An 18,776-nucleotide genomic window follows, 5' to 3' on the forward strand; every position below is an offset into this window, starting at 1 on the left:
TACCTCCAACATTACCAGTAGGTGAATAATGTGGAGCAAGAGACTGGCCCCTCTCTCTGGGGGTTTTAATATGCCATCTGGAACCAAATACTGGGAGGTTAAATGGCAGATCTGCATCCTGACCAGGTGATAAATCCATAATCAAAGGCACAATACCCAACACCTCAAGATGTCCTTCATTACCGTGAAAGCAAATTAGCTTTTTTTTTTTAACAAGCAACAGTTCCCTCTGCCTTCTGAAATGAAACAGCATCCTACCTCTCTCAATTTCCTTTCTTAGAGACTAATCCATTCCACATCTGTGCTCAAGTTTCCTTTAATTTCTCCCTTTTGTATTGCCAAAAAGGAGTACATTCATTGTGTTTCACTGTCGCTTGGAAAAGTGTACCACTAAAATATTTTTGGAAAAGTGATCAATGGCTTCCTCAAAAGACATCATATATTTCCCACAACCTGTTTTTTCGTTCTAATCTATGCCTGCATGATTTCATATGTGACTTCCTGCCTAGTATAGACACATAAATGCTTGAAAACGTCAAAAAAGGTATCAGGCGCCCCTCTCTTTAAAGAACATGGCATGATAACCTGTTCTGTGGTTTTTACACACTTTGAGAGTTTGCAGCCATCACTTTTTGCTCACTGTACTTTTCACAAAGGAGGAATATTCATTTGCATATCACTTTGCCCCGCCCACAAGTGCAGTCCAGCACCGCAATGCCTGGCAAACCTCCTTTAAACAAGAGTGTCAACAGCAACCCCACACATGTGCTTTGGCCTAGTCGGGCCCCGTCAGTGAGGTGGAGCTGTGCCTTTCTGAGCACAGTGAGCAAGGGGTACACGTCCGGGTTCCCCAGGTAACCTAGGGTAACCCACCCCAGGTTCCTTGCAAAAATACAAAAAAGGTAGCAGGCGCCCCTCTCTAAAAAAAAATTGGCATGATAACCTGTTCTTTGGTTTTTACTCACTTTGAGAGTCCACAGCCATCACTTTTTGCTCACTGTACTTTTCACAAAGAAGGAAAACAAGCCTAGCACAGGATTATAACTATTTTTGTAGCAGGCGTCCTTTCTTTTCAATTTCCAGTATCAGTGAAACACAAATGTTCTCAGATTCCATCATACGAAAAGTAAACAATTGTTTTTTTCCTCATCCTTGCCTGTATCCCTTTCTATTAACCCAGGAAATCAAGCACATTTTTAAAACAGGAAATAGGAAGGATGGATACAGTTCCAATCTGCTTTGCAAATGATTCTGGAAAGGCATTCTGCTGTTAATAAATACTCACGGTAATGAGGTTCCATGTAGCCATTCCTTGGGTCCATCGCAAAGAGCGCACCTCGGTACGGCAGGGCATGCTCGTGAAGGTGCGATATGGATGCATGGATCTCCTTCTTTATTAATGATGCCCTTTCCTCACTCGATGTAGAGGGCTCTTCGCTGATTTTACTGAGGCCCTGCCCTCCTTGTGGCTGCATGGCAATGGCGTTCCTTCTCTCTCTGTGATAGGGCTGTCCAGGACTTTCATCCTCTAGAAAAAAGATGAAGTCAACCATCAGTTGGCATAGTTATACAAATCCATGTTTACAATAATGACCTCATTATTAAATGAGCAAGTGTGCATAGTAGCATGGCTCTTCTAGACAGAAATTAGTGCATGAACGCCAAGAATCAGATTTATAGGAAATTGTAAGGGACATGATCAAAAGTGCACATTTTCAGGTTGTGTTCAACTGCCTGTACATACTGTGCATAACATTAGAGTGGGTCTTGATAAATGGATGGATGAATGTGACCTCAGTGAAAATCCCAAGGCCTTGATTCATGGAATTATTCGGTGTAAAACAGGCATTTGCATGCCATTCTGCCCGAAAATCTCTATTTGACGAGTGGGAATTTGTGGGCAGAATGGCACCCATTTCCCCGTTTTACCCCAAATAATTCCATAAATCAGGGCCCAAAGGTTTAAATGTGTCTGCAAATCATTGGTCTTGACCAATGCTGGTTTGCATATGTGGTAGACTTTTGGAGAGAGTTGCAGAGATCAACAGGGCTCCTGATTTACGGTTTGAGGCCAGCTGCGTTCTCTGTTTGAGTACATGTTTATAGAGATATAGTATGTATGCATACTTTAAAGGAATGGCATATGGACACACACACACACACACACACACACACACACACAGCCATTTCAGAGAAAGGACTGCCCTGCACTACATCTTCATCAGCCGTCCACTGATGCGTCTAGCAGCAGGACGATCAATCTTACAGGCCCGACATGGGCTTGCTGGTTTCTTGGCTCCTCGACAAGAGGATTTGACGTTCTGCAGTGGCTTAGGAGTTAGTGTTCAGGACGTACAGATAAAGAATTCTGCTAATGGAAATGAAATCAAAACTAGGACCTCATAACTTTGAGTCTGCACGCGTGCCACTAACTGTAAGGGCCCGTGCAAGATAGACGAAGAATCTAAGTTTGTGGAAAAACATGTTGAGTATGCAACTGAAATTTGAGTAGTAGGCATGCGCCTGGTGTGTAATGGAAGTAGTATGTTTAAGGATTTGGGAGAGCATTTAGAATCTCACAAGAATTATTTCAAATTGAAAAGGTTTAAAGTACCAGGGAACCATTAGGATGTGGGTAATGAAAAGGAGCGTGGAAAGTGGCACGGATAAATAAGGAATGACGCAAAGTAGACTAGACGGCCAGGTGAAAAAAGAATACGCACATTTCTGCCACTCTACGGGTAGTTTTTACAGCACTGGCAAATTACAAGTTTAAATTTAAAGTATAGAAGATATCGCCCCCACTTTAGAAACTAAAACTGGAAGAATTTCTGTGGACGGAAATAATACCTGCGATAATTCCTCCAAAACCCACATGGAGACCTCTCGATTACAGGAATGGGGATTCACTTTACCCCGTCTTAATTTAGTGGCAAATCCACCCGAGCAAGCGGTCGGAGTTGTAAATGAGTTTGGCAGCATTTCTGCAGCAGATGCCAACTAAGTTGTAATTCGGCCTTTAAGTGTTCTTGGTAACAATGTTTGGGTTGAGTTTGAAAGGGAAATTGTAGAGTCATCAAAATGAAAAATATTAAAGAGAGAAGGAGGCTGACGTGATATTACAACCCATGCATCTGCACCAGAAATAGGTGAAAGGTCAGGGTGAAATTAGTGGTGTTTGCCACATCTTCTAATTTAGCTGTATTCATGCATTCATCCTTAGATTTTGTAGATTCACGACTCACAAGCACTGTGAACTTAGAGGAAATTATGTCACATCGTTGATAACTACCATTCGAAGATTAGAAAATGCAAATGCAAGGAGGCAGAGGTGGCTGAGGATTCCATTGCGGTCTCTTGTCAAAAGTTGCTAACTTTCTAACTAAGCCCCGCATAATTCAAACATTTTACCTGGTCATTCCAATTTTGTAAGGTATGAGCATCATATCAAACATTCCCCCCTGTGCAAATGTGCATTTGAACAATACATGGTTATGCAGTTCTAGTTTGTTGTCATGCTCCAAAAGGCAGTCAAAATGACACTTGCTCTGGTTTTAATGACCCCACATTAGCTTATTTGGACTCCAAACATATGAGCACAAAACTATGTTAAATTCACTTGCTCACAAGTAAGTACCACTTCCAACATATGTTTTTAGGCTTTTGTAGTAATACAAACTTCTTAACAATATAATTGCCCAAAGATTACATAAAGCACATTTAGTTCACTGAACCTGTACATTTTTTCTGGCTGTGTCATTTTTGAACATGAAGGTACTGTTTGTCTTACAGTACGTACAAAAATCTGTTCAAGCTTTCCACCTTCTCGCTGTAGATGAAGTTAAACAATGATTATGTTCCCTTTAGCCTTCAGTGTACCTTATGCATACCATTGGAAATGAGGCCATGTGCAGCTTAGCATTGGGAACAACTGAAATGAGTCTGGGACAAGCTTGTTAAGTGATGACATAAATTACCCAAATGTGGGGTTAACTCGAAGTCCTGCAGCGTGCAAACTTTTCTAGAGATCCCTCTAGAACAATTCATAATTTACCTGTCAAAAGGTAGGCCTTTGGGAGGCATCAGAGACTGCTGTGATCCTACAGATGGCCCTATAACATGCCCCACTGGTTTGCTGGGGCCTGCCATGCCCCACAGGCCAGTGGGGAATGTAAAGATTCTTTTTTTGTTACTGTTACCTGTGTTTTTGGCCCTTGAAATATAATAGGAGAAATATTTTATGTCTCGTGTATAGAGATGGGGTAACCAGTTTGAAAAAGTTTCAAGCCTTTCTGAACAATGGGCATTTGATCAGCTCAAAAGCAACTGGACCTGAAGTTGGGAATGGATTGACATTTCAAACTGGAATCCCCCATGCTCGTAAAGACCTGGGTATTTGCTGGTTCGACTCAGCTGTAGCACAGCACCTTGGTAATACTGAATTCTCGAATACTGTAGCAGGATCCTAGAATTCATGCTGGTCGCTATGAAAATGATACAACAGGGGCACAAACATGATTGCATAGAGGAAGTGCTTTTTTCATGTACGTTCAATTTAAAAATGTGCAGAACAGCTTATCCACGAGATGACCTCGCGTTGCAGGGAGGGCTGTCAGCTAGCCAGCAACATTGCATACGTTAGTTTCGGGAGCGCCCACGTCAAGGCTGCTGTAAAAAGTGTAAAGAGCAATGGTGACATGGAGGAGCCCTAGGGGATTCTGCACAGAAGGGTGACTCTGTAAAGAATAGGGAGAGAGAAAACACAATAGTCTGGGACTGATGAACCAGGAAAGACTGGCACAAGTGAAGCCCACTTTAATACAGAGGCATGGGCCCAGTGACAGACTTTGCTGCGCGCTGCAAGAAGGCCAAAGGGGGGAGACTCCATAGCTAATAAAAGGCAGATCCTGATGCAGGAGGTAGGATTTACATATGAATGAGGCATTTCACTGGACGGATCGAGGACTCTTCCGACGTTGCCTCCAGATAATTGTCACATAATCGTGTACAGATGCTGTCTTTTATTTTAAAAGAGCACATGGGATTCCTAAGCAGAGCATTCTAAAACTTCACAAATGCACCCTCAGAGAAGTAAGTTCAATACTTAGTTTAATAAAAATGTAATTCTTAAAAAGGGTTTTGTTTTTCGAGGCCACCAGGGGGTGCAGACACAATGGTGGACTGAGAGTTGAGCTCCGTGAACTCCCTCTCACGTTCACAGAATAAAGGTGGCTGAAGTGACCAAAGTGAACAACGGCTCGATGGGACAGTGAGGCCACACATTGAGGCAGCCCCAGAACGAGTTTTGTGACGGTACAAGCCCATGTCGATTCGGGAGACTTCCCGGACGGAAGGACCTGTGGTTGGTTACAAGGCCAAGTTTTTTTTTGCCGCCAAGGAAAGTCACGCCCCAGGATAGCAATGGCTCACCCCTGGACAAAGGGAGTCTGCTGGAGTGTGCTAGAAGTGGCCAGCTCCCTGGAGGAGGGGGTCGGGGTTCCCCATAAGAAGCTGCGGTCTGAGGAGGTACGATCAGGGCAGTGGAGTGGCTGTAGACAAGGCAGTTCAGCCCAGCAGGCACCGAGCTGGTAGCCATGTGAGCGAGGTGAGCGAGGTGATCGGGTCGGGACCCACTGTGTGGAGAAGGCAGGTGGCTGGCAAAGTGGGGAGCCCCCGGGCATGCTAGAGAGCAGCCCTTCCAGGGGAATACGTGCCCTGGGCTATAGCATGGAGGTGTGCGGCTGCAGGTGGTGAATGCCACTGAAGAACCTGTGTCCTGGAGTGGGACGATGGGAGACAGCGGTAGAATCACAGGAGGTGGCCTGTATAAGCTGTAGTGTCATCAGGAGGGGACGCTTCACTGTGTCCTGGCGTGCTAAGGTTAAGTGCAGGCGAGCAGGTCCAGAGGCATACCTGTGGTGGCTAGTCTGGGTCACAGTGAAACTGATACGGCAGTGATTTGGTGGAAGGGGGTACTCAGTGTCTGTCCTTGGTGTGCTGAATTGTCGATCTGAGCTACGGAGTGCAGGCCTTTTTGTGTGGTGACGTGCTAGTGTGGGGACAAAGTGGAGGGGTTGCTCTGTGTCCCGAATGGGCTGGAAGCACTCATTGCAAAGTTTCAGTTATCAAGAGTGAGCTCACAAGGCAACGCCCAAAGGGGACCAGACGGGGGGCATTGGTGACCCCGAAATTGGAGCCATCAAAAAGGATATCCAGTTCATCTTGAAGAGATATCGATGGTGGAACTCTCCGGGAAGGTGAAGCATATTGAGGAGAGGGTGGTTGGGCTGGAAGCCAATCACTCTAATGTGGACATATTGGAAACTCAGCTGGACATGCGTCTGTCAGAAGTGGAACATATTGAGTAGGAGCTGAGTTTAAAGCTGCAGGATATTGAGAACCGAGAGAGGCGCTGTAATCTGTGATTTTTTGGCTTCTGGAAGGAGAAGGGGAGTCCCCAATGGGGCTGGCAACAAAGATCCAGGGAATTCTGGCGCTGATTCTTCAGGTAATGGAGGACCCCCATATCGTCCTTGACTGAATCTATCGAGCAGGTGAGGTGGGTAGGAGCCCTCAATCCATGCCTGTGAAATTCCAATTTAATACCGATATGGCCTGCATCCTGGAAAGAGCCAAAACAATGGGAGCTATTAAGTTTGAGGGGTCAAAGGTGGCCATTTAATAAGACTTGTCAGCATTCACGCTGTCGAGGCCAAAAAATATGGCCACCTCACTCGATGGCTCTGAGACAAGAGAGCACACTACAGATAGTGGGACCCCTTTGCTTTCATTTTTGAGTTGGAGGGGATGAAATATCAATTGGTGACAGAGGATGATATGCTGAGAGTCTCGGAGGAGTTCCAGGTAAGGGTGGGAGAGTTTGGAGAGCTGGCATTGGAGGGCACGAAAGTGGGGGTGGGGGGTAGTGGGTGTGATTCGATGGTCCATCACAAGATCCAGGGTGCCCGCACATTTTGAAAATTGAATACTCTGCCCCCGAGAAAAAGAGTAACTTGACGTGTGCCCTGAACTTTGACTCAGTTGCGCTGGGTCTTTAATCATTTTGCGTTGCTTTCCTTGTGAGGGGGGGGGGGCTGGTGGGGGTCGAGTGCAGCATCCTTTTCAACGTTAGGTAACCGGAGACTGGGGTTTCACTATAGTTTTGGGGCTTCAGTGATGGTTTATTCAGAGGATTTTTCTATGTTCCTTAAGTGTGGTGGGTTGTGTGTCGAGTGGCAGGAGAGCTGTTGCTGGTCAGGTTTAAAAGAGTGAACCGGGCGTGCGGGGGGTCCTAGTGGTTCGGCTCTTTAGGGTGATCGGGAGTGAAAGAGTCTAGATGCCTCGTAGGAGGGAGGAATTTCAGGGGGAGTTATTTGTTTGGGGGAGTGGGAAGACCTCTTTTCTAGGGGTATTAGGAAAGGTTATGGTTAATTTATGTTGGTGTCTTGGTCTTTGCCTTGTTTCTCTCCCTTCTGTGTCTGTCATTGGTCTTTCTGGATGCACAGCTACTGCATAATGGGGTGGCACTACTGGTGGGTTCGGGAGTGGGGCTGATAAGGGGGTGTCCCTAGGTGGCGATGGGTCTTCTAATGGGGAGTGAGGGCACTAGGTTAAAGTGGGGTTCGCTGAATGTGAGGGGACTCAACTCTCCTTTTAAAAGATCCCTGTTGAAGGAGCTCAGGGGGCAGGGATTGGATGTTCTATGTGTCCAGGAGACTCACTTTAGGACTGGGGAATAGATACTTGGGAGGGGGGATTACAGAATCCTTTTATGCCTCAGGGTGTTGTGGGAAGAAATGTGGGGTCACCATTTTGGTGGGATCGGCAAGTAGATTTCAAAAGGTGGATACTGAATGTGATTAGGAGGGGCGATTTCTTTTCCTGAAGGGTTTGATGGGGGTAATGTAGTAAAGGTAGCATTGATTAACTGTCCAAATACGGGGTAGGGGGCATTCTGGGAATTGGTGGGGGGCAGGCTTCAGCGATTTACAGAAGGTACCCTTATGGTGGGAGGCGATTTTAACATGGTCCTCGAACCAGAGACTGATAGGTCGAGAACGAAAAGGATGGGGGAAGCAGCAGATAGAAGGGGGGAATCTCGGAAATTTAAGGAGGTTAATGACTGCCTAGGAATAATAGATGCGTGGGAAGCACAGACAAAGGGGAATGGTAGTGAGACAGTGCTACAAGCACTATGTACATATTTTTCAGTGATTCACAAATCCTTTACCAAGAACGATTGGTTGTTGTTGGATTGGAGTATGATGCCAGAGAATTGGAAAATGGCGGCAATAGCCATGGTTGGACCATGACCTTGTGTTGGCAGAATTGGGGAGAGGGACAGGAGCTCCAGACAGGGACGCTGGTTTTGTAGTGATTTCCTGCTTAAGGAGAATGGGGCAGGACTGTTACTGCTCCAAACCCTTAAGGAATATTTTCCGTTTAATAATACTGGGGAGGCCTCACTGATCTACTTTGGGAAGGATTTAAACCCACAACATGGGGTGTACTAATAAGCATGGGTTTGAGCACTAGAACGTTGCAGGAGGAGAAAAAGAAACATCTGAGGACCCGGATTGATAGCTTACGCCCACTGAGAGAGGTGGACAGGGGGATCAGTAAAACAAGATTACAGGAGCTCAAGAAGTGCAGGGCAGAATTACAGCCACTGTTAGCCTATACATGTGAATGAGTCCTCAAACGTCTCAAACAAAAGTACTACAAAAGAGGGAAAAGTGCAGATAAACTTTTTACATGAAGATTACGTGGCCAAACTAGAGCTAGAGCGATTAACTTAATTAAGGGTGTGGATGGGACGGCGACTAGGAGTAACAGGGATATTGCTGGGAGGTTTGCTGCCTTTTATGCAGCCCTTTACACATCAGAAACTGAAGGCAATTAGGTAGAGATCCAGATCTACTTGCAGGGTGTGGACTTGCCTAGGCTCTTGGCGGACAACACTTGGCTGCTGGAAGACCGTATTGGGGTGGATGAAATCATATCCACTATTAAAGGGATGAAGAGTGGGAAATCCCCGCGGAGGGCGGTTTCACGGTGCGATTCTACAAGATGTTCAGGTCAACGTTAGCTCCCATACCCGCCAGGGTGTTCAACAAGGTATTGGGGGGGACATTGCTCCCAAATATGATGCTTAAAGCTCTCATTTCAGTTATCTCCAAGGTGGGGAATGATCCCAGCAGTTGCTCATCATGCAGGCCAATATCTTTACTTAACACAGATGTTGAGATCCTAGCGAAACCTATAGGAAATCGACTGGATAAGCTCCTACCAATGTTAATTCACAGAGACCAGGTGGGATTTGTTAAAGGTAGGCCGGGGGCAGACAAAGTTTGGAAGACCTTTAATCTTACCTATTGAACAGGGAAGGGGACTGATCAGGCTTGCCTTGTCTCTTTGGACTCGTAGAAGGCTTTTGACAGGGTAGAGAGGGGCTTTCTTAATGAGGTCTTGATTACATTTGGTTTTGGAGTCCACTTTCGTACTTAGGTGAGGGCTCTCTATGGGTGCACAACGGCAAGAGTTTTTGTGAATGGCTCAATCTTGGAGGTGTTCCAGTTATATTGGGGTACTAGGCAGGAATGCCCCCTGTCCCCTGTCCTTTTTGCTTTGGTTATAGAGCCACTGGCAGCAGTCATATGGGTGAATCCAGGAATTAGAGGTATTGTAGTTGATTGGATGGAGATTAAGGTTTTGCTGTTTGCTGACGACGTCCAGTGTTAACGTCGGGACGAGGAAGAATCTCTATCTGAGTTAATGCAGGGCTTGGAGGACTATGAGAGCCTGGCAGGGTTGAAAATGAATTACACTAAATCCTTCCTTCTTCCTTTGGGAGTGGAGTCTCAGGGGAAAACAGGTAGGGAACCCTTGGTTAAGCTAACAAGGGCAAAGGAATCTATTACTTACCCGGGGGTCATAATTCCAAGTAACCTGGAACACTTGAATAAACTGCATTTTGACACACTAATGCTGGAAATAAGGAGTTATTTGAAGAGCTTGTCGGAGCTGACATTATCCCTGACAGGGAGAATGATGGTGGTGAAAATTAAGGTCCTTCTGAGGCTCCTATTTCATTTTCAAATGCTCCCGACGCTTCCCCCAGAGGGGTTTCTTAAGGAGGTTAAAGGCATGTGTCTCAACTTTGTGTGGCAAAGAAAGAGGGCGTGTTTAGCAAGGGAGACCCTGTGCTTGCCCAAATCGCAAGGGGGGTTTGTATTCCGACATTTCTCTCTTTAATTTAAGGCAGCCCAACTGCCAGTCATGTTAGAACAATAGTCGGAAAATGTACCAACGCTTTGGACATACCTGGAAGATTGTGTCACGTGCCCGAAGAAAGTACTAGATTATTTGCAGACACTCCACAGATATTCCCTAGGGAGGTCTGCAACCATCCTACATTAGGGATACTGTGAACATTATGGCCAATTTCGAAATTTAATAGGGAATTATCCAAATGGCCCTCACCATTGGGATCCTTATGGGGTTACCTTTTTTGGTTGGGCAATAGAAATTTTCGAGGGATGCAGAATTGGTCAGACAGGGGCTTGGAGAGAGTAGTGCACTTACTGCAGGATGGTAAATTTAAGGAGTACGACGAAGTCAAAGACATGTTGGGAAGGGAGAACTGTGGGATCTTCAATTATTTACATTTGAAGAAGGTGGTGTTGGACCCACGATGTGCGGGGGAATTGAAAAGGGATCTCACTCCATTTGAGTCGGTTTTGGAGATGTCGGTTTCCAGGAAAGGTGCCATTTCCAAACTATATCAGACCCTCATGTCGTCCAGTGCAAAGTTTATAAGGAACTTTAAGGGGTATTGGGAGAAGCTGACAGGATTGTCTGTGCCGGATAAATTCTGGGACAAAATATACAAGGTAGGACAGTAGGGAACTATTTACAATCTAAAAAGAACAAGAACATCCAAAAGGGCCAAATAATGAATCCCTGCTGAAATATGAAGCATGGGACTCCAAATTAGGAAATAATTTAAGGGTCCGCATGACTGAGGCCTTCGCCATCACTCATCGCTGCATTCACAACACTGCCGCCCGTACATATCCAGCCGCATCACTAAAAAAACACCACTCGCAATTTATGCTCCTCCTCTTAATCTGCACTCTTCACCCCCAGGTTCAACAGAAAGAGAGCTTGAGGGTCCAGCTTCACTGCTATCGCCCCCACCCGGTGGAAGCCCCTGTATCCGAGAAGAACCTTCATACCCTCTCTTCTGAAAAAAAAGTGAAAAGAATCTTGTTTAACAAATACATATGACTGCATATACTGCTCTATGTGAAAACCTGCAACTGCCTCATCGGCAACTCCCAAAGCCTTCTTTATTACATTAACCCAGCTGTAACATCTAATACCTGTATTGTACCATTCCTCTAACGCTGTGATGGCTACGGGTCTGGGCGCGACCAACAAATGAAATAAATAAATACAAATAAATAAGTGTGAAGAACTGAGAGGGGCACCACCATAGTGCTTGGCAATGACTCACAGAAGCATACTGAAAACATGGATTTCTTTCTTTCATTAAAGAGCAGGTAATGACATCAACTGTAACTTAACTGTATTTGGGTTTTTATAAAGAGCTACAACTGCCTAGTGGCCACTTCATAGCACTGGTATTGGTGAGGGTTCAAATGAAGGTAAAAGTAAGAAAACAACACTAGAGTACAGTCAATAGTTGTCTTCCTTGACATAATACTCAGGATATTCATCAGTGAACAGCAGTAAAGTCTTGGCTTGGTGTGGGAACCCTAAGAGTTGTAGCTATCCATCTCTGATTGGACAGTGGATGAAGTGCTCACTGGTAACTGATCTTTTAGAAGGAGAGTTACATGGAGGGCTCAAGGCCTCCATGCTGCAGAGAATAATTGATTGAGAGAGTTGAATGAACATTAAGAAAGTCCCTTCCCAAAATTGAAAATTCCTCCATATTGCCCCACATATTAAATAGGCAATCTGTAATTCGTGGTTCCATTGGCACGCAATGCCTAGAGGGCAGATGGATGTCTTTTCAATCCAAGCCTCAAGTCTCTTTAACATACCATTTCCAATTCCAATTCCAAGTTATGGGGAAACAATTCTAGATCTTCTTGCAGCCTGAGCTCCCGGAGTAACAGCATTTTTGGAACAATTCTCAAGGGTAGTGCAAATACTGTAGGTGAGTGAAAGTGTTATCCTCCACTGTTGGAGCACCAACTGCAGCTACAGGTCTTCTTCACTGTTGGGGTTGGGGAAGTAGCCAAAAGCACAATGGATGCCCCACACCAATTCCAGTCAGGAGTCGAACTAGGCCCTCTGACTTTACATGGTTTTGAGGCCTTGCCACATGCTTCTTCGGCTGGTCCCAGCCTCAAACATAACCCGGAGTCCCCAAGGAAATGTTCAATCAATTGATGGTCATGTTCCTGGTTTAGAGTTTCAATCCCAAATAGACACAGATTATGCTGGTGTTCAAAAACCACAAATGTGCAAGCTACATTGTGTGATTTTTAATTCACCTACATGATTCTGGGTTCAAACACAGCTCTGCAGATTGAGCCGCAGCTGAGGCGCATGGTGTCACAGGAGAGAAGTGGATGTTTTCCCATGGGCAGAATTGACAATTCAGTGATCACATGATGGCCACAATGAAAACCTAGGGCACTTATCTAGCATGAAAAACTAAAACCGAAAATAAAATATTCCCCTCTGCTAACCATTACCAGTCTTCCAGTATTAGAAAAATGCCACCATCCAGCATGAACTGCTGAGACACACCACTGGAGCTAGCAGTCCTTTTATGCTATTGTATGAACCTACCAGTGTGCATGAATCTCAATCAAGTCATCTTCTCGCCCTAGCAGTGCCTCTCTCAATTTAGACTTAAGGATAGCATGTCAACTGTACGTCACACAGCCCGTGATGGGGGAAGGCTGCCTACATCTTATTCCATCAGACGTTTGTCCAGCATTGCCCTGCCTACTATCAAAATTGTTATTGTTATTATTATTATTATTATTATTATTATTATTATTACTACAGTATTTATTTAGCATGCACCTATCTTCAGGGAGAAACAGAGTGCAACTAAAAATGGAGCAGTAGTAGGGCAGTGAAGTTGACAACAAGAGATCTACAAGCAATCAGGGAAGGAAACTGGGTGCAGATCACCTCATCCAAACTCAAGTTAGGTGGGGAGGAGACAGTGTATGGACCTAGGTGTCATGGGAGACATTCCCTGAAGAGGGGGGTCTTAAGCTCATTCCTGAAATGTAGAAGTGAGTTTTGGAAGATGATAATGCTTGCAGCAGGAGCCACTGCAGTTTGTTGAGGGTCCGGGCATGAGGTTGAATTTCCAGAGTCTTAATGAGTAATGCTGCATCATGTAGGACACATCTCAGGAGTGCCAGGGTAGTCTCCAGAAGGCCTTCTAAAAAGGGCATTGCCACCTTCCAGGTGGGAGAGGACAAAGGCTTTGAAACCAGATATGAAGTATAATAATAATGATACTTATGATTATGATTATGATTATTATTATGATTCTTATTATTATTAGTATTATTATTATTATTATTTTATTATTATTATTATTATTATTATTATTATTATTATTATTATTATTATTATTATTATTATTATGAAGTGGCTTGATTTTCTGCAGGAGAGGAAGTGGTTACCAAGCCATTTGTGTCTTCCTGGCTATGTGCTGCTTGAAGGAGAGGTGTCTGCCGATGTCAATCCAAAAAGACTTTGAAGAGGTGACCAGCTGGGTTGTGAAACGCTTGAGGTTCATAGCAGAGAGCCAGGTTTGGATGTCAGTGTGTTTAGTGTTATTGGTCAGCAGTAGGAATTCGGTCCTGGAGGGGTTTAACTGGAGTGGTTGAGCACTGGACATCCAGAAATGGATGTCTTCAAAGAAGGGTATGTTCAGACAGAGCTCTGCATCATCTGAAAGTGAGGGTTAAAGATTTTAGCACCTGCAATTTTTCGCTGGGTGTTAAAAGTGTTTTTTTTTTTTACTATTTATGATGTTTTCTTTGAAGGATGGGCATACGGTGGTGCATCCATCCATGAAGGAGAAGATGTTCACAAGTCCTGATGGCTGCCAGGGTGAAAGGAGAGGGGCTCGAAAGGGAGTCCCTTCTTGCTTATCATGGCAGCATGTGGATGAAGTTGAAGGAGGAGTGTAGCTAGAGTAGAGAGGTAAGTAGGACTAGGAAGCGGGGTGTGTTGGTGTGTGGTTAGGAGAGAATGAAGTAGAGAGGGTGTCATGGAGGAGACCAGTGATCACTTCTTCTGGAATGTGGGCTTATACTTTGAAATTCAGCCTGGGGTTCCAGGACTCTGAGGGGCTGGCAACCCCAATGCGGGTGAAATTGAAAATATTATTTTACCTCTCACTTACAAGGGTGATTGTCAAAGAGTAATATCTGTTAGAAGTAGAAGTTTCTCAGGGAACTGCTACCACTAGGAGAGAACCGTTGTTGCCCTGTCAATATTGACCTTATGTTGAACTCAAATTATACAATTTCGATCACACACACATATGTAATCTATGAATGAAGTGGACATGGACAAAAAGTGCTATCTCGTTTCAAAATGTAGTAATAAAAGAGATAATAAAATGTTTGCACCTTTTATTGCACAGCGAAGTAACTAAATACGTTTCTCAGAACAACTAAAAGAGTACTCTGGACTAGGGCATTTTAAATGTAATTGACACAAAACGGGTGCGAATAATTATTTATATGAATGCAGGTGCTATTTTGTCTCTTGTGATGGTGCATCAAAGGGCAGATTCTGACAAGCACATAACACAAAGATAAGTAAATACTTAAAATGAAAGATATATAAAGTTACGCCGACCCATTGTGGAAAAACATGTATCCTAATAACCTTCCAGAAATGGATCTAAAATCTACATGATGAATTGTGGGGTTATTTCACGGATCACATTCAAAGTTTCAATAGATCGATGCCTGTGTTTCACACTATGAGCATCCATGTAGCTCCCTCATAAACTTCCAACAAAGCACTGTGAGCAAGGAACTATGAGAATGCATGTCAATCCCGGTACAAAAGCACAGGGGCAGAGTCACACAGAGTCACACAGAAGTCCCTGTGAGTAACTCTGACTTACTTCTGGAGAGGGCAATTTGGCTCTCTAAAGAAATTGGTAAATCACTCCAGTCTTACTTCTGGTAACTTCTTTGCGAATCAATCACCCCTCTCCAGGAGTAAGTCATGGGTACTAGAGTTATACATAGTAACATATTTGTAAATTGTGCCTTATTTAATCAAATGAGACTTCTCAATTACCCTACCAAGACCTAAAAGCATGCTTTAACAGATGGGAACAGAATGCTGTGTGTTACCATTCAAGGTGCCCAAAGTACTGCTCGTCCCCCCCGCCGCCCGAGTAGTTGTTCCGGAGCAACTTATGCCCTCAAACTAATGATTCAATGTGTAGAAATGGAACCCGAAAATGTTTCTAAAAATGTTACCACCTTTTTTGAAACTCTCCCATTCACTGAAAAAACATATGCACATGGAAACACTTAAAATTTCATTACACATGTGGAACATGTCAAGAGGCGAAAATGACCCCCAACCCTGTGCGATGCCCCACCCACAATCCCCCGGAGCAATTTAGCATTGACAGACCCATATAACAGAAATGCAATTAAAGAAACAATCCATAATTTGGCACCACCCTGCGCAGTTTATCTAGTCAGCCACCACGAGTGATATGTCAGCTCAAAACTACTCCGATACACTCCGCCTCCACACACAGCCCCCCGAACATGCTTCACAGCAATGCATGCAAACATGTAGGGTGGGTAGAAGCATAAGATAGTTGGGTAACACAAGGAATCACTACACTGAGACAAAATATGTGGAAAATTGTTGGCCGTAGGCTTTATTATTTACAATAGACAACACATCCAAATTGTGAATAGTGTGTACTTTTGGACACTTCAGGGTAGGGGGGAGATGCCCTTTCTCGCCAGCGTTATCATTTGCTCCTTCCCAGATCTCAGTTCAATGGTCTGCGCAAGCAGGGCCTGAACCAATTCTGGCTGGCGGGGCATCTTTGGGTTGAGGGCAACCTCCACTCTGACCCGTGACGCCACTAGCCCACGACGCATGACAACGTTCTGATGTCTGTATTTCTTACTCCATGATTTTTTCTTTTTTTAATTAATAATCATCACTTCTTATGCTATTCTGTCCTGTGCTGACTACTGTGAGGCGGGTGGGGGGAGGAGGGGCGCGGGCACACCTGATGCCACCAGTGCAGCCCCCCTGGTCCTCACCTACCTGCTACACCCATCTTAATTGCAGTGAACTCCAGCTGCATGCATGCCCCCGTCATGCTGCGTCACAGGGCCTTGCTAGTAGCCCGCCTCGCGCCCTTCTTCAGAGCCTCTTCTGACTGGGTCAGACGAGCACTGATCAGGGAACGCACTCGGGGGTGCACAAAGAAGAGGGGCCTGGAAGACTTCCTCTCTGTACAGGCTGTGAGGGGCGCTTTGCCTTGTAGCCGCAGGAGCCACTTGAACAGGCCAAAACCGGCGCTTGTCTAATCTCATTCCGTTCAGCTAAATTGTTCAATAAGGTTCCAGGGTAAATGCGGGCAGGCTGTGCCAGCCCGGATTATTGACGGAGGCGCGCTGCCGGCCATGGTAACAAGTGGGAGCCTGCTGGAAAAAAGAATGCAAGCAAACATCCCATTTCCCCGGCTGCATCTGCCGGTGGACTCCGACAGGCAAACTTAAGACAGCGCTTACTGTGCTGTGTTTGAAAAGAGCCAGGTTTAGGATCAGGGGCGCCATCCAATTTGCTGAAAGGCTGCACAGATGACTATAATTATAGCATTCCGTTTTCAAGCATATTCTGATGTTTGTTCCTGTGCGCTGAAGATTCCCCATGGCAGACATCAGGAGACTTTGAAAAGTTCCAAGTCGCAAAAGGTCCCTGCATCTTTGCAGGCGTCCCCCAACAAAAGATTGAGTCCTCTGTTTCACAGGACCCGCAACCCCACTTCGGATGACCGTGGCAAGAAACACAACATTTAAAACCCATTTCAAAATCCTTTTGAAGTGCACAGTACCTTGTGTTTTTTTTTTCTTTTTAGCTTGGCTGGAAAAAGTTCTTCTGAACTTGGGGTAGACATCAGAAAAATTGCAAAGCCTTAAACAAGATAGTATACAATCATATTTCGTTGCATGTTCTGATGAGAAACAGGTTTGATACTTTAACACGGATTTATCCCAAGTGAAAAGATCAGTATCCAGAGGTCATATTACCAGAAACAATGACCTACACATCTGACATGTCAATCCAGCAGTCCTTCAGCATCGAAAAATAAAGACGGTCTCACAGTGGCCCAAGAACATATGATATTAACATGAGAAAAGACAAAGGAATACTTACAGATCCCCCCAAATTTCCCCTGGCTCACTCTTGTGAAGTTCGCTTCTTGACCAACATTTTCTAGCTAAGTGGCCATCGTTCTTGGGGTGCACTGTCCCGCTCTCCTTGGCTTTCTCCTGCTCTCCTCTCGTGTTGCCCGGCCGCCCTCTGTCCCCCACGGCCTCGCCATCCCTCCGTCTCTGGAAATGCTTCCCCCATTAGAGGAATAAAAATGGGTCCGGTACCATGCTAAATTTAACAGGCTCATTAGTATTCTCCCAGAGTGCCTAGCAGTGAACCCCCCCAATTCACGCCACTCTCTCCAACTCTGGGGTCAGCCGGCTAATCATTCAATCAAACCTATGTCACTCTATTACAATTGGCGACGAGGAGGAGGGTTTATTATTTCACTTTATGTTAAATAAATGGTTTTACAAATGGCCGCCAAGAAGGGTCAACAGCAGCTTCAATTACAAGGCAAACTTAACATGGGGCGCTGTGCGTCAGGTCCTCCGTATTGACTTTAGCGGAGCCTCTGCTTCACACAGTGCCACGGGCAGGATTGTGCAGGAATGCATATTGTAAAAATAAAGGGGGAAGTGGGGAAAGCTTTTCTTTGCCAGAATTTGTGACTGCGCCGAGACTACTCATTCACCTCTTCCCAACCGGCGAGCTGCTCAGCTCAATTCACCTCACACAAAGGCTGGAGCGCAGACCTCAATGGGCCCAAGTGAAACATGTTCAAAACTAGGCTCTCTATTGTGACTGAATTTCTTAACATCTTTTCAAAAAGCGGAGAATGCCTTGAGGCTAAAGGAAGAAACAGGCTAATGGTGAATTGGGAATACTGAGCAAATTTCAGAGCCCTTTCCTCCTAGCTTTTGAGGTTGAAAGCAAGCTCTTTCCTTTCAAGTTTCAAAGTCCTTTTTCCTCCCGCAGTGTCACAGAAGGATTTGAAAAGAAGGTAATTGTGCTCACAGTCTCCCTGATCAGAGCTTACGTCCTATTTCTGGTATTTCGGAATACTTCTTGCAATAATGGCATGTATAGCTCAATCCCTTAACCGGCCGGCACTCTGCAATTGCTCATTAAACGAACAATTGCTGGAATAAAATGCCTTTTTTGTTCACGGTCTGGATATAAGATAAGCATTCTAGTACTTGAAATTTGGTTTACCGAGGAAACTCTCCATCATTAAATCGTGCAACTCAAGTCGGAATATGAGTCGTTTCCAGACAAGTAGCACTTCGAAGCATGTGAACCAAAAAAGGGGGAAAAAAACGAAGTCCCTCAAGAAAAAGATAAGTATACAATATGGTCCTATGGTTTGATGGGCCAAGGTATGTTAAGAA

At 44.9% G+C, this 18,776-nt stretch overlaps 1 protein-coding gene across 1 annotated transcript in view; it reads right to left on the minus strand.

Annotated features, from left to right (window-relative positions):
- The window catches only part of GLI3 (GLI family zinc finger 3), a 558,606-nt gene that overhangs the window by 330,109 nt on the left and 209,721 nt on the right, over positions 1 to 18,776 (minus strand). The window contains exon 3 of the mRNA XM_069613300.1: positions 1,286 to 1,528. Within this exon, the coding sequence (XP_069469401.1) occupies positions 1,286 to 1,528 (243 nt within the window). The remainder of the gene's footprint in view (positions 1 to 1,285; positions 1,529 to 18,776) is intronic.

The sequence above is a fragment of the Ambystoma mexicanum genome, chromosome 5p, assembly GCF_040938575.1.
Source record: "Ambystoma mexicanum isolate Mex_15411 chromosome 5p, UKY_AmexF1_1, whole genome shotgun sequence".
Lineage (NCBI taxonomy): Eukaryota > Metazoa > Chordata > Amphibia > Caudata > Ambystomatidae > Ambystoma > Ambystoma mexicanum.